General features: G+C 40.0%; 1 protein-coding gene across 6 annotated transcripts in view; it reads left to right on the forward strand.

Annotated features, from left to right (window-relative positions):
* Positions 1-19,943, forward strand: part of DMD (dystrophin) — a 2,087,389-nt gene that overhangs the window by 1,995,682 nt on the left and 71,764 nt on the right. For all 6 annotated transcript variants that reach the window (XM_081221405.1, XM_081221404.1, XM_081221407.1 and 3 more), the window contains one exon: positions 18,229-18,395. In XM_081221405.1, the coding sequence (XP_081077531.1) occupies positions 18,229-18,395 (167 nt within the window). The remainder of the gene's footprint in view (positions 1-18,228; positions 18,396-19,943) is intronic.

The following is a 19,943-nucleotide window of genomic DNA, read 5'->3' on the forward strand; positions in this document are numbered from 1 at the left end:
GGGGGCCCTCTCTACTTGGTAGGAATTGGCAGTCTGCGTGAACAGACCCATTGTGAATTCTTCCTTCAGAATTGGCGTCTTAGCCCTGGCAGGCTTTTCCTCAGCCAGGAGCTCTGGCTATCACCTTGTCTTTCAGAAACCATGCAGCATGCATGAAAATTCAATGTTTGCTGTAGGGAAAGATAACAGGAGTGAAAATGCCCCCTGCCCTTTGTTTGAAGCATATATGACCTTGGGAATGGGGCCGGGCTGGTTCCTTCAGCAAGCTTGTGCTCAAAGGCTGTTCCTTCTACCAGCCTAAGGAAATGAACGGCAGGAAAGTACTTGTTTCTCCTACAGATACATTCCCTGCATCACAGAAGGAGAAGTTGACTTCAGACTATAGTCTTTTTTATTTCCTTTTTTTTCTGTCACCGACTGGAAAACTTCCTTCTTTTCAAGTCGGTACAGTTAGGAAAGTGTCGGCTTCTGGCTCAGACAAGGCCCTGGCAGGGACGGGAGGAGAGCGGAGCGGTGTTTTCACGTGCAGTGCTAGCTGGGTGATCTTTTTATAGGTTTCCTCAGCCCATCTGGAGATGGATGGTGGTGATGGTTGCACAACAGTAGGTATGCACTTAATACCATTGAACTATCCGCCTAAAAATGGTTAAGATCGTAAATTTTATGGTATATGTATCTTACCAAAACTTTTAAAAATTGGAAGAAAGAAACCAAAAACTTTTTTAAAGAAAGAGAAAAGGAATTGCCAAGTCCAAATAAAATGCTTTGCCTATTTAAAAGTCAGTGTAGGTCCATCACGGAATTATCCACGAGGCCAGGAAATGAAGTCACATCTGTGGATTTTAAAAGGGAAAATTCACTCTAAACGTATGGATTTGACAGTAGTATCTTCACTGATATTAAAGGAGGCAACAGGATATGTTTCTACATTAGAAGCGTATGGCAGTCAGCACGTGTACTGGGAAAATGACTCTTTAGGGCAGTAGTAGAAGTAAAGATTTGGAACTAGTTTGTTTTGGAAATACAGCTTCAATGAATGCATCATCGGGTTGATCTGCTTTCATATTCCATGGGCTCTTCCCTGTTGGCAGAATAGATTGATCCTTACGACCTCTGGCAGTGCGTCAACAGACTGCCCGGAGGAACTTGAGAGATTGTCCCCATCTCTCCTTTTTCAGATGAGAAAACTGAAACCCAGATAGGCAGAGTGAATATTTTCTACATTCTGCAATTATATTTATGTCAGAACTAGACATCAGGCCCAAGTTCCCTATGTTCCAAGCCAGCATTTCCTTCTGCTAAACCATCTGAGTAGAAATAAATGGCTTTAACCAGTTCAAATATTAGACTGAGCGAAGAAAGTGTTAGCATGATCCTTTATATGAACTTTAGGTTATAATAGGATATGTGGATAAATGAACACTCCTTCACCTACCCCAACACACATGTGTACACACACACTATGATCTTTATTTAAAATACTCGAATCCCAATTTCAGGTGTCTAGTCTACTTCCAAATGAAATGAAATAATATTTCCTCTTAGGTGGGCAAAACTTTACGCTTTTAAATGACTCCAGAAAAGAGTCATGTATCTGTAAATTGGTATTTGGCAGTGCCCTGAGAGGTACTCCCTTCACCCCTCCCCCTGATAGTCTTTGTAGTATTTTCTTCTGTAAACATTTTAAGGACCTTATTGTTTAGACAGAATCGAGTGTACCAACTTTATATTCAATATGCTTCACCTACAAGAGCTTGCGTGCCAAAATCTGTTTATTCTACATCTGTTTTCTGCCTCCTGTTGTATTCATGCATTCAAAATGAATAAGTTGCTTTTTTATCTGTCTTCTGAGTTTTTATATTCCTCTGACAAAAATGAATATCATCTGCACAGTTGCTGTAATATAGAGTGATACAGAAATGGGAATAAGTTACCACCTCAACTGTCGAGAACAGGTGTGTGTGTGTGTGTGTGTGTGTGTGTGTGTAAATAGTAAATCATTCCAGGACATCTGGAGTAGTGAGTGGCAGAGTGGTTAAGCACATAGGCCCTGAAGCTGACTGCCCAGGTTCAAATCCCAGCTCTGCTATTTGCTGGGTGTGTGCAGCCTTGGGCACATTTCTTGACCTTCCTGGCCCCTAAGCTCCTGGAGCAGTTGTGAGGATTAAGTGAGCTAATAGAGGCAGGGCACTTAGAGTGGTGGGCACATAGTAGGTACTTACTGAGCGTTAGTTATGATTATCTAAAGTGTATTTTAACATGAGAATAGCCCACCAAGATTAACAATTCCTTTTATCCATAACCCTGCATCTACAGATGAGATTTTAGAGACTCTTGAGATGGTGTTAAAGTACCATGCCAACACACTTCTTAACCAGTTTGACAGCATTCCTCATGCCAGTTGATCACATTTTATATTTCCCATCCTTAAAATAACTCCTAAAAAATCTGCTTTGCCTAGGTTTCCTTTGGCCGTTATGGGCCCTTTTGGGACTTCCCTGGTGGTCCAGTTGTTAGGATTCCGCGCTTCCACTGCAGCGGGCGCAGGTTCGATCCCTGGTCGGGGAACTAAGATCCCGCATGCCTGTATGGAGCGGCCTAAAAAAACAAAATAAAATAAAGATGTTCCTTCAAAAAAAAAAAACAATATGGGCCCTTTGGTCTTACGGACATTCTTTTTCCACCTGTTTGGACTGATGGATACTCACTAATAACTACTATATAAGTTACTAGGGCTTGGCATGTATAAGTAGAGGTAACATCACCGAGCTCCTACTGGGCCTGCTCATGGACAGAATTCCTGCAAATTTTTGGGAAAGACCTTCTATCAGGGTATTATCAGCATTGTCTGGAGTTCACTATTGGTCTTCAGTTGCTCTTCTTTTCTATTTTGACTATAAGCTGTGGTGGTTTACCTTCATAATTATGTCGTGGTTTATGCGGTTAACTTCTCCATGTGGAGTGGTAGATATTTTCTTCACCTGTGTTTCAAAGATAGGTTTGTGTTGGAGTTGAAACCTGTTTCATTTATACACTTACTGCTAAGGAAAAGCACATGCCATTCTGTTTCTCCTTTTTACCCTTCTAGAGCAGAAGTCTTTGTTAGGACCAAATTTTCCTTCCTCTCCTCCCCTCCCCTCCCCTCCCCTCTCCCCCCTTTCCTACAAAAGCTGAGGCAGAGGTGCTAGTGAAAAAAACCTTTTTTTTTTGAGAGCCTTGCTTTTAGTTGGAAGTGTATTCTGGACTCCCTTTGATCAGTTCACCATTAATTCTAACTCAAACTGATACTTACCCATAAAGCTCAGAGAAACAAGGAAATATGAGTTCAACATTTACCATTTTCTTTTTTCACATGTTTGTCACTGGCTTGTAAATTGGATTTTTTAAAAAAAATCTGTCTTTCTACAAAGATTATTTAAGATGAAGGGAAGTGCAAAACTTCTTCCTGGGATACCCTTATCTGTTTGTTCAGGGTGTCTTGATACACTAACAGCTAAAGGGGTTTTTTTTGTTTGCTTTGGGTTTTGGGGGAGGGCATTTGAAAAAGTAGTAAAAAAAAAAAAATTCTAATTAGCTTTTTTTTAAGCTACATTAAAAAAATACAGTACAGTCTGTCCCGGTGTTCACTTCTCTGAGTTTAGACATATAGTTTTGTCACCACCACTACAATCAAGACAGAACATTTGCATCACCCCTAACATTCCCTCTTGTTTTGTTGTCATCCTGCCTGCTCCCAGTCTCTGTGTTCTGTTCCTATACTTTTGCCTCTTCCTGAACTGGATTTTAAATGATTGTAGGAGGCAGCAGTGGAAGAGTCAATGTGCTGTCTTGTACTTAAGCATACGTTGTCCTGATACCTACTTGAGAAAAGATATTCCATGATATCTCCAGGCAGATATATGTGCTCTACCATGTATCTGTGAAAGTTTTCTGTTAAATAAGAACTCTCTAGCATAAATTAATAACATTGAGTATACTTACAGGTTTGCATAGATTTAAGAATTGTGCTTCTGTTCCCTGGAGCCACGGTGTTAATTGGTTTGTTAGTCAGGTGGAATGGAAAGCCTGAGGTCAGGACAGTTGTCCTTGAACATGTAAATGAAGAGTGGATAATCACTTTGTGTTATTGTTTGGGCTTATTTTATCTTTAATGGGTGATTCAGAGTCCTGATTAATATTAGAGCAGTGACTGCTGGCCTCCAACCTGCTCATTATCTTCAGAACTTTAAATAAAATACTTGATTTCTACCCAAGACAGCAGTTATGGGAAGCCTTTTACTTCTTCTTGTCTCCTGAACACAGCTGTTGACCTCTCAATCCTTATTTCAAACAAGAAAAATTTCTGGTAATGTTGGGCTTCTTAAACTCGTATTGATGGCTGAAAATTCATAGTCGGGTATCTGGGGAAAGCACATCTCGGCCGAGTATATGAGGGGACACATTAGAGCAATGAAGCTAAGAGAACAGGGAGGACATCAGTTTGGTGTTAGGTTTGTGTTTTGCGAGAAAACTAGTCCTGAAGAGTTTTTCACATTTTATACCATTGGTATTAATGCATTTCCCCCTCCCCTTTCGCAGTTATCACAGTTCCTTACACTCTTGCCTTCCTCGCCCTCCCCCAGGAAGGGGTGCTTGGTAAGAAACAATGGTTTCCAACCAGTGTTTTATTTTGAAAAAATTTCAAGTATAAAGAAGAGTTGAAAGGATAGTATGGTCAACACCTCTATGTCTCGTACATCTGTCCAAGCCCTGGTTAGCGTTTTGCCCCATTCACATTTCACTTTTCCCATGTATGTGTGCACTTGAATCTACACACACAGACACATCTTTCTCCTTTACCATTTAAAGGTAAAAGGCCATCATACCATAAAACATAAACCCCTGAACATTTCACCATATATCTTGTTTCAAAAAGACTTTCTCCTGCAAAACTGCAATACCGTTGCCACACACAAGTTTAACATTAAGTCAGTGATACCATCTAGCATGCAGTCCACATTGAAATGTCCCCATGGCTTCGGAATGTTCCTTATTTCTGGTAGTTTTCTTCCAGGATCCAGTCAAGGTCTTTGTCTTGCATTGGCTTGTCATGCCTCTGTACTTTCACTTAATCTGAACAGTCTCCCAGCATTTTTTGTTTTTTTTTCATTCATGATATTGACAGTTTTGAAGAGTCCAAGCAGCTTTCTTAAGAATGTCCCATATTCTGGATTTTTCTGGTTGTTTCTTTGGATTAGATTCAGGTTGAATTTTTTTGTTTTGGCAAGAGGACGATAGAGGCGCTGCTGTGTCTTTCCCACTACATCACAACTGGAGGGACAAAATGACACTGGGTTCTTACCAGTAATGCTAAGAATGGTAAGGTGGTGTCAGATATTTCCATTGTAAAAGTATCCTTTTCCCTTTGTAAATTAGAAAGTCATTTTTGTGATATTTTGAGCGCTTGTGATCATCCTGTTCCTCAACAGCCTTTCACCCTATGGTTTTAGCCTCCACTGATGATCCTTTTCTAATTCAGTCATTACATTAGTGGTTGCCTAATAGTGGTTTTCTCATTCTACCATTCTTTCTGCACGTATTAGCTGGTTTTCTTCTGTAACAGAGCTCCCACTTTTCCCCTCCCTTTTTCTGAGTGTCACCATGGACATCCAGGGTGATTTTGCGTGTAGAGAGAATGGGACTTCTCCTGACTGAGCTGCCTTTGGATACTATTTTTGCCATGACAGTGCTTAAAACACCAGTGCGTGGAATTAACCGTCCTTTCCCCCCGTAACAATGTAAGCATGTGTCTGATAAATACATTTCCATATCAGCCAACTCTTTTGTGGGACCAAGTCATATAACATGAGTTATGTGCTAATGAGGACTGAGAAACTCATAGGCTTTTCTGTTTCTTTTTTCCCTTTTGCTACCTCAACTTATGTTAACCTGCACCTGTCAGTCCATGTAGCTCATGTATGTCATAGCATCTAACGGTAGGAGGAAGGACACGTAACGTCAAAAAGAAGGAGGAAAGGAGACGATCAGAAGAGATGAGAGTATGCATTTATCTCAGTGCTTATTGAATATTCAATTGTATCTTCATGTAGCTCTCAGTAGACCAGCACAGAATTCAGTTCAAGATTGGTACCTGGGCATTGTCTCAGGTAGGCCATATTTAGATATCAGAGCCTCTCGTACTCTTGGCCAAGTTAAAGATTCAAAAGATTTTGGAGGTCAGCCTTGTATGTTCCCATCGGAAATCACTTTTGTCCACCCTTCTTTAAAAACTCCTTTAGGCATACATATTTCAGTCTTCAATAATAGATGATCTTGAGCTGTTTCCTCTTTGAGCCTTTTTTCATCTGTAACATCAAGTGAAACATTATCTCAAGAGTTACTTATCCCCAGGTTTCTTTGATTTTATATGCTAAGTGTTGTAAATGGAAAAGGCAGAAAGGGATATGGATTACTGTATATACTTTAAAGCTTGGTCATTATCAGCCAAGTCTTACCTGATCTTCTGGGTAACAATTCTTGTAACAGAGATATAAGATACAGAAAACAGTCTTATATGTATAGTGTGGCCTTTCACTTGAGACCAACTGTTCTCTGAATAGAAGTAGCATAGACTAAGAACAAGATGTGAAAAACATTGTGTGGAGCCTCATATAAATGACCCCTGGTGCCCCTACACTATAGTTTCCTCAACAACTCAAAGGTAAGACATAAGGATCTTATGTCTAAGACGATCAAAATGCCACCTTCCTTCTGTTTTATTTGTTACATTCAGGTTTCGTATAGTTTTATAGCAGATTTTTTATCACTCATTTGATTTTCATAAAAACTGGGATTGTTTGGAAGAAGAGTCATTAATATTCTTTACAATTTGTTCTTGTTCCTCCTTTTATGTTCGTTGCTAGTGCAGACTTCTCTCTTATGTAAAATATTCCACTGATGCCCTTGGTAGATTTAGAGGTTGTTAAAGAAATCGTAATAACAGCTCAGGGAACAGTCAGGAACTGCCTGTCCTATACAGTCTGACCCTGGCTAACCATTCTCTTTGTAGTTCTAAATCTTGTGTACAGACTGTAATTCACAAAACAGTTTTGATCAATTTGAATTCAGCAAATCTTTCCAAACACTGGGGCTTTTTGCAATCAGGGCCAGAAAAGTTGGGTTGTCAGCTATTAATGCTATAACCTATTAACAGTGGCAGCGATATTGAAAGGGTTATTTGGATTTATGAAGGGAACATTTTACTAGTGAAAACAGCAGATGAAAATGGCCAGGAAGGAGAGATTAACCTTTTTTTAAAAATCTGTGGTTTGTCCCCAGTATTTTCCATAAATTTCTGTCAATAAGAATGTTTGGAAGTTCTATTCATGCATATGAATGCATGCAATATTTATAAATTTACTTACTGTTTTTCTTTGAAATGGGCAGGAACTCTACTAAAGAAATGAAAACATACACTCACACATGTACACACACACACATACACACACACACACACACGCACACTCTTGTACTAGCTGGCTGCCTTAACCTTGCTTTGGTTAATTATTTACCATGAATAAATAAATTTCTGTTATTTGTCATGAAATACATTGTATAGAGTTTCTATTTGAAAAGCAACCTGATTTCAAATCAGGGTCTACGATTAGCATGTTCCCTTGCTACTTCCAGTTTGGGCTTTTTAAATTTATCAATCCTTTCTCTTTCCTCTTTCCACAATATGTAAGTATATTTTTAGCTTGAAATTTTAAAAATTGAGGTATAATTGACATATAACATGGTATAAGTTTAATGTACAACCTTAAAAATTTTTAATTGAGGTATAATTGACATATAAGATTTTATAGTTTAATGTTCAGTGTGTTGATTTGACACTTGTATTGCACTATGAGTACCACCCTAGTATTAGCTAACACCTCTCCCACGTCACAGAATTACCATTTCTCTTTTGTGGTGAGAACAATTGAGATCTAGTCTCTTAGCAACTCTGAAGTTTATAATACAGTATTCTTGACTATAATCACTGTGCTGTGCATTAGATCTCCAAGACTTACTTATCTACTAGCTGTAAGTGGATAATCTCCCCAGTTCCCCTACCCTCAGCCTCTAATAACCACCATTCTACTCTGTTTTGGGGAGTTCAGCTTTTTAGATTCCACATATAAGTGATACCATACATATCTGTCTTTCTCTGTCTGAGTTATCTCACTTAGCATAACACCCTCAAGGTCCTTCTATATTGTCAAAAATGGCAAGATTTCCTTCTTTTTCATGGATGAATGAATGATATTCTACTGTATATATGCACACCACATCTTTTTTTATCCATTCATCCATTGACAGACACTTAGGTTGTTTCCACGTCTTGGCTATTGTGAATAATGCTGCAGTGAACATGGGAGTACAGATATTTCTGCAATATCCTGTTTTCGTTTCCTTTGGATATATACCTAGAAGTGCAGTTGCTGGATCCCATGGTAGATCTGTTTTTAATTTTTTGAGGGACCTCCATACTGTTTTCCATGATGGCTAAACCAATTTACATTCCCACCAACAGTGCACAAGGGTTCCCTTTTCTCCAGCCTCTCCAATGCTTATCTCTTGTCTTCTTGATGATAACCATTCTAACAGGTATGAAACGACATCTCATTTCTCTGTCCACAACGTGTTAACCAATGTAGCCGTTCTCTACCAATCAGTAATTGAACAGGCCTATCGTAGCTTCTCGGTTTCTGTGTTGTAGAGGATAGCTGCCTGCCTGTTAGGTGCCCTGTAGCATTTAGTTAATCAGAGTGGACCCATGTTGGTTTCTTAGTTTTGACACATGAACCATGGCCACGTAAGGTGTTAACGTTCGGGCAAGGTTTCTCAATCTTGGCACTACTGACACTTTGGCCTAGAAGATTCTTTGTTGTAGGGGGCTGTTCTGTGCATTGTTGGATGTTTAGCAGGATCCTGACCTGTCTCTGTACCCCAGTTGTGACAACCAAAAACGTCTCTAGACATTGTCAGATGTCCTCTGAGGAACAGAATTGTCTCTGACCTCGAGCATGGCTGCCTGCCTGTGAGGTTCCCTTCAGTCCCCCAGTATAAATTTTGCATCTTCCTACATTTTAAGCCAGATCGTTCTAAATATACCCTCCAAATCCAGAAATAGACTATGGATTAGCCTTTTGCGTGTGATACTGTAGCAGACAAACCAACAGAGGCCATTTACTTTAAAAACTATTTAAAAGTAAACTGGGTGTTTGAGAATGTACTTATTTTGTCTTCTGTCCCTTAGACAACCCTTATGAGTTTTTTTCTTTTTCTTTTTTTTTTCTCTTCAGGATGAGTAGGCAGTATTTTTTTTATTCTAACCTCATTCAGATATTATAATCCTTTTAATTATCGTGATCACAGTTTAATTCCCACCCATCATTCAATTCAGCAAACCTTCATGGAAGGTGTAGAAACATAGTTCCTGTCTTTAAATAACCTGCAACCTAGGAGAGAAACGAAGGAGGTTTAGACAAGTATTGTTTCCAGAGCAAAAGGTGGTTCCTTTTTATCATCTGAGAACTACTGGGTACAGTCTCTTACATAATGTTTACTTTTCTCTATACTAAGTTTTTTCAGTTTATTAAGGATTGACATGGTTTTTCAAAAGCCTGACAATTGTGATGCCAGTTACCTTCTCTTAAAAATATGTTGTATGTGTTTTTGGCAGTTGGAGTGTGGGGCTTGCTGAGAAACCTTGCCATTGCATTTCTTCTGTGGCCATGAACTGATACTGTTAGCCTGAGAGAAAAGTAAATATTCAGGTTGACACCCTGGTAGCCATTCAGAGCCTGGCCCTTGAGTTCCTAGGGGTTTATGGAAAGCACAACGGGAAAGAAACCCAAAAGTTATTCTGAACCCTGGCAAATCCCCTAACTCCCAACTTGCCACGTAATGTCCTTTGAAATTATTATGTTGGTAATTACATCCCTTGGCTAGAAATTCCAGATAATGGGATTCTGGGATTCCTTTAACTGCCTGTTTTTGTTTTGTTTTTTAAATATTTATTTATTTATTTATTTACTTTGCCTGTGCCGGGTCTTAGTTGTGGCACGCGGGATCTTCATTGCAGCATGCCGGCTCTTAGTTGCAGCATGCGGGATCTTTAGTTGCGGCATGTGGACTTCTTAGTTGCAGCATGCGGGCTCTTAGTTGCGGCATGCATGCAGAATTTAGTTCCCTGACTGGGGATCGAACCCGGGCCCCCTGCATAGGGAACGTGGAGTCTTACTCACTGGACCACCAGAGAAGTTCCCCCTTTAACTGTCTCTGTATGTTGTTAAGATGACATCTGTATAAAGCCACCCTGCCATATGCTGTAAGGCAGCAGCAATAATTACAGTGGATTCCTTCCCTAGCCTCCATGCTGTGGGTAGTTGCTGACAGGAGAGGACCAAGAGAGAAGGAGTGGAGATGCAGGATACTTGCATACTGTGGCTGTCACAGTGGAAGGAGCTGTGATATCCTTGCTTTGTGTGTGTGCATGCGAGCCATAAAAGAGGAAAGAGGAGGTATTGCCCAAAACAAACAAACAAACAAACAAAAAAAAAACAAAACCCAAGGCTAAATGGCCCATTCTAAGAGTTTTTGCTTAGATGGTTTGAAACTGGCATTTAGGGGCAGGGGCAAGGGCAAGGTCATCCTTGATAGCAAGAGAAGCTACCTGAGACCTATATGTAGGTCAGCAGATAATGGTACCTACAAGGATGATCTCAATCCATTGCCACCATACCTGTCTTTTGACCTCAGCAACTTCCTGTCATTCCAAACTAACCTATTTATTTTTTTCTAGAATGATCAAAATGTAATTTCAGCTGGGTTTTAGTTCCAGTTCTTGTAGCTCTTTAGAGACACTTGCCTGATTTTTAATTCTTCCCTTCTTCATCGCCGGACAAAAGGAGAGGCAATATAACACTAGGATACAGAATGGTTTGTAGTAAACATGAAAGATCGAAACAGAATGAGAATGTGAATCCCCATATCTTGTCTTCAGTGCTGTCAGTTGGCATAGCCGAGTGGTTTTAAAAGAGCCAAAATGATGGATCTTGCGTCTTAGGAGGTAGGAAGAACCTTGAGAATTTCCAGCCTTTAAGCACAGGAGAATCTATGGTATTTTGAAAGGGGAGAACATTCTCTAGCTTCCCTTGGTAATTCACACTAATGCTTTAACAACTTTCATTATCAGGAAATGCTTCCGTATGAGTTACAGCCTAAATTCTTCTTGTTCTGTCCTCAGTGGAGAAATCGAACAGCTGGTCACAGGCCTCTATGGAAGAGCCATTCACATAATTGAAAACTGTTATTAAATCGCCCCTTCAGCCACTCTGTCTTGCACAGTTTCGTGTTTTGGGGGTGTTTTTTAATGACTAAATAATCCCAATTCCCTTAAACTGTTCTCATAGGTCTTTCAAACCCTTTAATTATTGCTCTGCCTTTCTGCCAAGCCTTCTCTAAGTTCTGGGTCAGCTATAGCCACCAGAACTAGACACTGTTTTCTAAGAAGGCTTTGAACAGTACTTAGGGTAATGTGATCATTTCTTCACACTATACTTGCTATGCCTTTATTATACATCACAGACATGGTCTTTTTTCCCCCCCCTTTATTTTGGACACCTACATTTGTTGCTGACTCATGGTCAGATTTTTTTCTGTCTTCCAGAATGAATAGAAGCCTTCTGTTAGTATTATGCTTTCTGTATTAAGCCTGAATTCTTTCTTTGTAGCATGTCTTTGAATCTATCATTAAACAAACTATCATTTAAACGTAAGTCAGGGAAACAGATATAGGTTCAGATTAGGCAACAATAAACCCCATGTTTTAAATTGGAAGGAATTAGCAATGCTTTTCAATTTGCTGTCTTTCGTTGATGGTTTTTGTCCTAGCTCGAAAGGGTTATTTTGATAAATTTAGTTTCTAGACCAGTGGAGCCAAAGATTGTTGTAGGACATATTGTAGCCGAAACTTGCTGTTCTTTTGACACAGTCTCTCATTGTATCTTTGTTTACAAGATGGAGAAGCACATTCAGTAGAGACTAAATAATAATATAACTGGAAAGGGTCACAGTCCAACAACCAGAGAGGGCTGGATTCTGGATTTGTGTTGACCAGAGGTACAGTCTGTAGAGTGCGGGCCATGTGTGACCTTGGCCTGTTTGATATATTCACTAGTGACTTTTCGGTGAAGACAGAACACATGTTTTAAAATGTAAAACTTACACAGAGTTGGGAAGAATGGCTAATTCATTGGCTGTAAGAGTCAGGATTCTTAAAGATATAGATGAGATTATACAGTGGGCTCAAACTAACAGGAAAGTCCTTGACAGAAGTGGAAGGAAACAAATCCCAAATGAACGAGTACAAAATGGAGGAATCACTGGAAACAGCCAAACACTGCATTTCTTATCATGCCCAACAAACAGTGCATTCGTACCTTCTGTTCACAAGCCTTATAACTTAAAAAAAAAGATAAATGTCCTGGGATCACTGAATAATTAGTGTGGGAAACTCTGAGGTCAAATAAGGTTTAATGTGTTTCTTTACTGACAGCCATCTCAGCTTTTAGTATGTTAACGTGCATTAAGAATTTTAAGAGACAGATATAATGTGCAATGTGTCCTTAATTAATTTGACCTTCTCTTCATGAAACATTTTGCTGGATCATTGATCTGCTGGACACACTGGGAAACACTGACCCAGAGATTTTAGTTGAGTAGAAACCCTGTGTGAGCCTATAGTACAGAACAAAAGAAAGTCATCCAGTTACACTGTCCAGAGAAATGGAGGTACCATTCACAGCAGATCATAGTTGGAAAATAGTTTTCTAAAGGACAATGGCAAACCAAGCCATGTCATATGAGGAAGAAATAAAAGGAATAGGGATGAAGAGGCGTGGACAGACATGACAGCTCTGGTAAAATATTTAAAGGGATTTGTGAAGGCTGAGAACTTCTGGGTTTCTGGTCAAACATATAATAATAATGATGATAACAATAGCAAACACTGACATGGCTATTGTTACAGGCCAGACATTGTCCCAGGTGCCTTTCATTTAAATCTTAAAGCAACCCTAGGAGGTAGGTGCTATTAATAGTTCCATTTCATGGCAGAGGAAAATTAATACACAGAAAGATAAAGTTATTTTCCCAAGGTAACACAGTCAGTGGCAAAGCTGGGACTTGAACGCTTGTGGTTGGACTCTGGAGCCTCTGGTCCTATTGGCTATGCTGGTGGATTTCAGCTCAGTGTGATGAAGCACTTCTGACAGGGGTACCTGTACACAAACGTTCAGGATCATCCATTTGCTCCCTCACATGGGTGGTATTTATATAGCGGCTATAAGAACACACTGACATTGGATAAGTTTGAACTCGGTGACTGCTGAAAGTCTTACAGCTCTCTGGTGCCATTCCAAAAGTATGAATTCACTTCCACGGTCCCTTTTATCTTCAGATTCTATTCTTTTTTTAATTTTTAAGAACATTTTCACAAAGTACCTCTGTGATGGCACTCTACACAGAGAGAAGTACTCAACAAAAGCTTTTGATCAGTAGCTTGAGTTGATACCATTTTGCAGCTAGGAAATTCAAGGTTAAACAGCTCATTATAATGGTGTTAAATTTATAATCAGGGATAACGAGTGGAGTACTACTGAAGTAGTATTACAAGCCAAATGACCTGTCGGTCCAGATCCTACTATTTGGTTGGCCAAAGAGTTCATTTGCGCTTTTTGTCTAAAGTGTGAATACATTTCTTATTAGCAAACCACATTCCAAGAGAAGCAACATGGGTTTGCCGTTCATATACTCATTACTTGTGTGATACTAAATATCCCATCATGTATTCAGTGTAAATTGGTCTCAGAATAGGTAGTGCCGTTTGGTTGGCTCTTGACAAAAGCAAATGAAAATTGTCTCTGGAGAAGGCACTTTCATTCTAGGGCTCAAAGTATCTCCAGAAAATATTTTTAAGGTTATTATAGTTCATAGTAAAGCGAATTAAGCCCACAAGAAACTAAAGTGAGTGAGAACCAGCAGAAATAACAGACCCCTGAAGTAGACCTGCAATAATTTCATAGCTTGGAATCATTAGAAAGAGAGGATTTTTTAAAAACTATATACTCTGTCAAAAAAATAAGAAACAACATTGAAAAATATCTTTAAGGAACCACAGACTTCAGAAGTGACCTTAAAAATGACCAAATAGGGCTCCCCCAGGCAGCTGACGTGAACCCGGTCTCCTCAGGACCCACTGGGGCTTTGGCTTCTTGAAGACAGGGGGCTGAGTCCATGCTGACAGCCCAGGGGCTTCAGAACAACACGGGGTTGAGTCCATGCTAACGGGAGCCAAGTCTCCTCAGGACTTGCTGGGGCTTTGGCTTTGGGACATTGTGGGGTCCAGTTCACGCTGACAGGAGCCCCGTCTCCTCAAGGCTTGTCAGGAGGTGGTGCGGCTGAAGGAAAAGGTAATCCACAGGACCCAAGACATGGTACCTACTAATATACTCTTCCCACGGTGCCTCTTAATACCATGTGGACTCCTACAAGGGAAATAAGTATCACAACTTTGGCTGAACTTGGTCTGTCTGTATGGCTGACAGGGTCTTGGTGCTCTGGACAGGTGTCAGGCCTGTGCCTCTGAGGTAGGAGAGCTGAGTTCAGGACACTGGTCCACCAGAGACCTCCCGGCTCCATGTAATATCAAATGGCGAAAATCTCCCAGAGATCTCCATCTCAACGCTAAGACCCAGCTCCACTCAACGACCAGCTAGCTGCAGTGCTGGACACCCTATGCCAAACAACTAGCAAGACAGAAACAACCCCACCCATTAGCAGAGAGGCTGCCTAAAATAATAATAAGGTCACAGGCACCCTGAAACATACCACTGGGCGCAGTCCTGCCCACCAGAAAGACAAGATCCAGCCTCATCCACCAGAACACAGGCAACAGTCCCCTCCACCAGGAAGCCTACACAAGCCACTGAACCAACCTTAGCCACTGGTGGTGGACACCAAAAACAAAAGGAACTACGAACCTGCAACCTGTGAAAAGGAGACCCCTAACACAGTAAGTGAAGCAAAATGAGAAGACAGAGAAACACACAGCAGATGAAGGAGCAAGGCAAAAACCCACGAGACCAAACAAATGAAGAGGAAAGAGGCAGTCTACCTGAAAAAGAATTCAGAGTAATGACAATAAAGATGATCCAAAATCTTGGAAATAGAATGGAGAAAATACAAGAAATGTTTAACAAGGACCTAGAAGAACTAAAGAGCAAACAAACAATGATGAACAATGCAATACATGAAATTAAAAATTCTCTAGAAGGGATCAATAGCAGAAAAACTGAGGCAGAAGAACGGATAAGTGACCTGTAAGATAAAATAGTGGAAATAACTACCGCAGAGCAGAATAAAAAAAAAAGAATGAAAAGAATTGAGGACAGTCTCAGAGACCACTGGGACAACGTTAAACGCACCAACATTCGAATTATAGGGGTCCCAGAAGAAGAAGAGAAAAAGAAACGGACTGAGAAAATATGTGAGGAGATTATAGTTGAAAACTTCCCCAATATGGGAAAAGAAATAGTCAATCAAGTCCAGGAAGCACCGAGTCCCATATGGGATAAATCCAAGGAGAAACATGCCAAGACACATATTAAACAAAGTATCAAAAATTAAATACAAAGAAAAAATATTAAAAGCAGCAAGAGAAAAGCAACAAATAACATACAAGGGAATCCCCATAAGGTTAACAGCTGATCTTTCAACAGAAACTCTGCAAGCCAGAAGGGAGCGGCAAGACACGTTTAAAGTGATGAAAGGGAAAAAGCTACAACCAAGATTACTCTACCCAGCAAGGATCACATTCAGATTCAGTGGAGAAATTAAAACCTTTACAGACAAGCAAAAGCTGAGAGAGTTCAGCACCACCAAACCAGCTATACAACAAATGCTAAAGGATCTTCTCTAGGCAGGAAACACAAGAGAAGGAAAAGACTTACAATAACAAACCCCAAACAATTAAGAAAATGGTAATAGGAACATACATATCAATAATTACCTTAAATGTAAATGCTCCAACCAAAAGACATAGACTGGCTGAACGGATACAAAAACAAGACCTGTATATACGCTGCCTACAGGAGACCCACTTCAGACCTAGGGAAACATACAGCCTGAAAGTGAGGGGATGGAAACAGATATTCCATGCAAATGGAAATCAAAAGAAAGCTGGAGTAGCAATTCTCATATCAGACAAAATAGACTTTAAAATGAAGAATGTTACAAGAGACAAAGAAGGACACTACACAGTGATCAAGGGATCAATCCAAGAAGAAGATATAACAATTGTAAATACTTATGCATTCAACATAGGAGCACCTCAATACATAAGGCAAATGCTAACAGCCATAAAAGGGGAAATCGACAGTAACACATTCATAGTAGGGGACTTTAACACCCCACTTTCACCAATGGACAGATCATCCAAAATGAAAAGAAATAAGGGAACACAAGCTTTAAATGATACATTAAAGAAGACGGACTTAATTGATACTTATATGACATTCCATCCCCAAAAAACAGAATAAACTTTGTCCCAATAAAGATGTTTAAAAATGACCAGATACAACTTATAGATACTAAAAAGTACAGTAGTCAAAATTTAAAACTTAATGTATGGGCTTACAGTAGACTGGATGCTGCTGAAGAGAGAACTAGATACCCAGGCGGTAGGGCAGAAGGAAGTATTGGGAATGAAGCACAGAAAGACCGAAAATAGAGGGAAACTAAGGAAAGCCTGTTCAGAGAAAATGGAGGTTAGATTGAGAAAGTCTACCATTTCCCTAATAGGTTTCTGTAAGCAGAGGAGAGAGGGAATGGAGAAGAGGCAGTATTTGTTGAGATCATGACTGAGAAGATTCCAGAGCTGACTAAAGAGTCTAACCCACAGGTTCATGAAGCCCCATGAATCCTAAAAAGTATCAATAAAATCTTAGACGTACAGTACAAGACAGGAAAAGGACAGATGACCTTCAAGGGACCAACAGCTTCACAGCTGACTTGTCAACAGTTAGCAGCAGAGAAAGTGAGGTAAAGGTGGAATGATATTTCAGTGTGCTGAAACAAAATCAAAGCAAACAAAACAAAACACAACAACAAAAACAAAAAAACCCTTTCAATCTAAAAACCTATACCCAATGAGGATAGCTATCAAGAATGTGCATAGAAAAAGAGACTTTCAGGCAAATAGAATCTGAGAAATTTGCCATCAACAGACACTTAACAAAAGGAAATACTGAAGGATACACTTTGGCAGAACTGATCCCAGATGGGAGATTTGAGATGAAGGACGCAAGGAGAAACAAACCCCCCAAAAGTGGTCAATATATGGGTCAATCTAACAGTATAAAAACACAAAACGCTGTCTTGTAGGGTTAAAAACAACATATAATTAAAATCTTGACTGTGGTAACATACCAATCAAGTGATGGATAAGTAATATTTTGAATTTTCTAAAATCATTGTACTCGCTGGGAAGAATGGTATTTATTAGACTCCAAAAGAGAGAACTAGAGACACACAGACAGACAGAAAAGCAGCAGGCCACCATTGAAAACAGCACTAGACCAGGAGGTTTGGTTGCTAGTATCAGCTCTGCTGCCAGGGAGTTAGTTGTCTGGACTTTGAAAAAGCCACTTCTCTCATCTACATCTCAGCTGTCTTGTCTGTAAAATGAAGCTTTGGGACCAGATGAATTGTAAAGCCTCTTCATTATGATTCTATGAAACACTGAGAAACAGATTCACTAGAAAAAAAGGGAGCAGTAGTTCCTTGAGTTGTTTTTTTTTTCTTTTTCTCCTTTGAAATTTTATCCATAAACACTTGCATTTTACTTCTGGCTAACTTTTATGTATCTGTTCCAAAACTGGAGCTAAATATAGTCTCTCCCAGGTGTGTATTTTGCTTTACTTTTTCCGTTTGTTTGTTTTGCTTTGCTTTGCTTTCTTGTCATCTGGTAGCCAAACAGAGTAATAGCAGTTTCCCAAAGCTTTAGGGGTAGGTGGCTTGTGTAGATGCTGGGGGAACATTTGCAGAAACAGCCTGGGAAGAGTGGGCCTCACTGAGCTGACATTTGCCTCCTTTACTTTCTTACCTTCTCTCCTTGCATTCTTCGGCCTCCTGTCTTTGCAGGCTAATAATAAGCCTGAGATTGAAGCGGCTCTCTTCCTAGACTGGATGAGACTGGAACCCCAGTCCATGGTATGGCTGCCCGTCCTGCATAGAGTGGCTGCTGCGGAGACTGCCAAGCATCAGGCCAAGTGTAATATCTGCAAGGAGTGTCCAATCATCGGCTTCAGGTATGAGGAACGCCCCCAAATGTCATTTTATTTGATCGTGTCTCACCTTTTTATGACTTGATCTTTTATCTCCTCTACCAGTTGCTGTTAGTTTGGTCCTCTGCACAGTGGGAGAGGAGGTGATCAGGCTGGAGCATTGATCACTCCTGTCACTCCCCGGATCACTGGGTTGTTTTAGTGCATCTACCTCACTAGGCAGGCGTCTTTCTCAGCTTTCACTCTGCAGCTCTGCAGAGCCATGTTCTTGGTCGATGGGGACTGACTGCCTGTCTCCACCAAGATATTTGTCCATCGAGTATATACAGATTAACTGTACCTCCTCTTTCCTCAAACCAAAACATTTTGGTCATCTCTTTCTTTTTTTCCATGGTCTTTTCTGTTTATAGAAACTCTCCAAGAATCAGTTATAAAACTAAGGGATGATTCTATTTTGGGAGACCTGTCACGGTAGCTCAGTCTCTTAATCACTTTGCACCACTGTTCTTGCCCTAAGGTAACAAGAATTGTTTCGAGCACCCTAGAACATACTTCTTTATCTGTGAATCTGATTGCGCTCTTTTCATAGTATCCTAATGAACTTCTGAGGGAATATAAAGTGTGCAAGTAAATGAAAGATTCACAAAGCAGCTAAAAAAAGAAAACGTTCCTTATAAATTGAAAACTGAAAGTGGTAGGAAACATCGCAGGTTATTATTCTGATATTCTAGAAATGTCCCAGAAAACGATTGGCTCTTAAATCTTCAGTCTTGTTGACCTGTTTGGGGAGACAGGATATTTTTAAATGAATTAATATTATTGAACAATAATCCCAAATCCAGATTCTGAAATGCTGATGTATTTAAACATCTGGATCAACATCAGGGTTTCCATAGCAATGAATAAGCTGTCAAGTTGTAAACTAGCTATATCATCTATGCCTGTTCAGAATCCACTGATCAGCTAAGTAGACGCTCATTTCTGGTTATGCTTAGACTTGTTTCGTTACTTTGTTTCCTAATAACTGCTTTGTACCATTTGTGTGCTTTTCATTCACTGTGCTCCTTTACCGTGGGTGTTTGTCCTGCCATACTTCATGCTGTTTACAAAGAGGTTTTACAGAAACCTTCAGAGGTTTCTAAAGCCTAGATAGACAACATTGAGTAGGCAGTGCTTGCACAGGACACCTTTTTTCCTTCCTGGTTTTGGCAGGTAAGAGTGATGCTGGGGGGTGGGGGGCGGGGGGCGGGGCTCCATTGCATTTCTTACCTTTCTTTTCTTAGCTTCCTTCGCTGGTAAGATTTGTATACTGGGGGAAGTTTTATAAAATGAAAAAGGAGAATGCTTTGGAGGATCAAAGAGAGCATTTTCACATTCAATTCTTTTGCCCTTATGAAAGTAGATTATTTTAGGAATGAGCACTTCTCTTTCCTCCTTTTCCCCACTCTCAGAAGTTGGTTGGGATCTAAAAACAGTAGCTTTTTTTCCCACATTCCCATATGTGACATAAGGAATATGTTTATTTTAATTGGCTAAGATTCTTATCTGAGAAAGCACAAGGCAGGGACGGTA

This window comes from Mesoplodon bidens (genome assembly GCF_964165515.1).
Source record: "Mesoplodon bidens genome assembly, chromosome: X".
NCBI classification, from domain to species: domain Eukaryota; kingdom Metazoa; phylum Chordata; class Mammalia; order Artiodactyla; family Ziphiidae; genus Mesoplodon; species Mesoplodon bidens.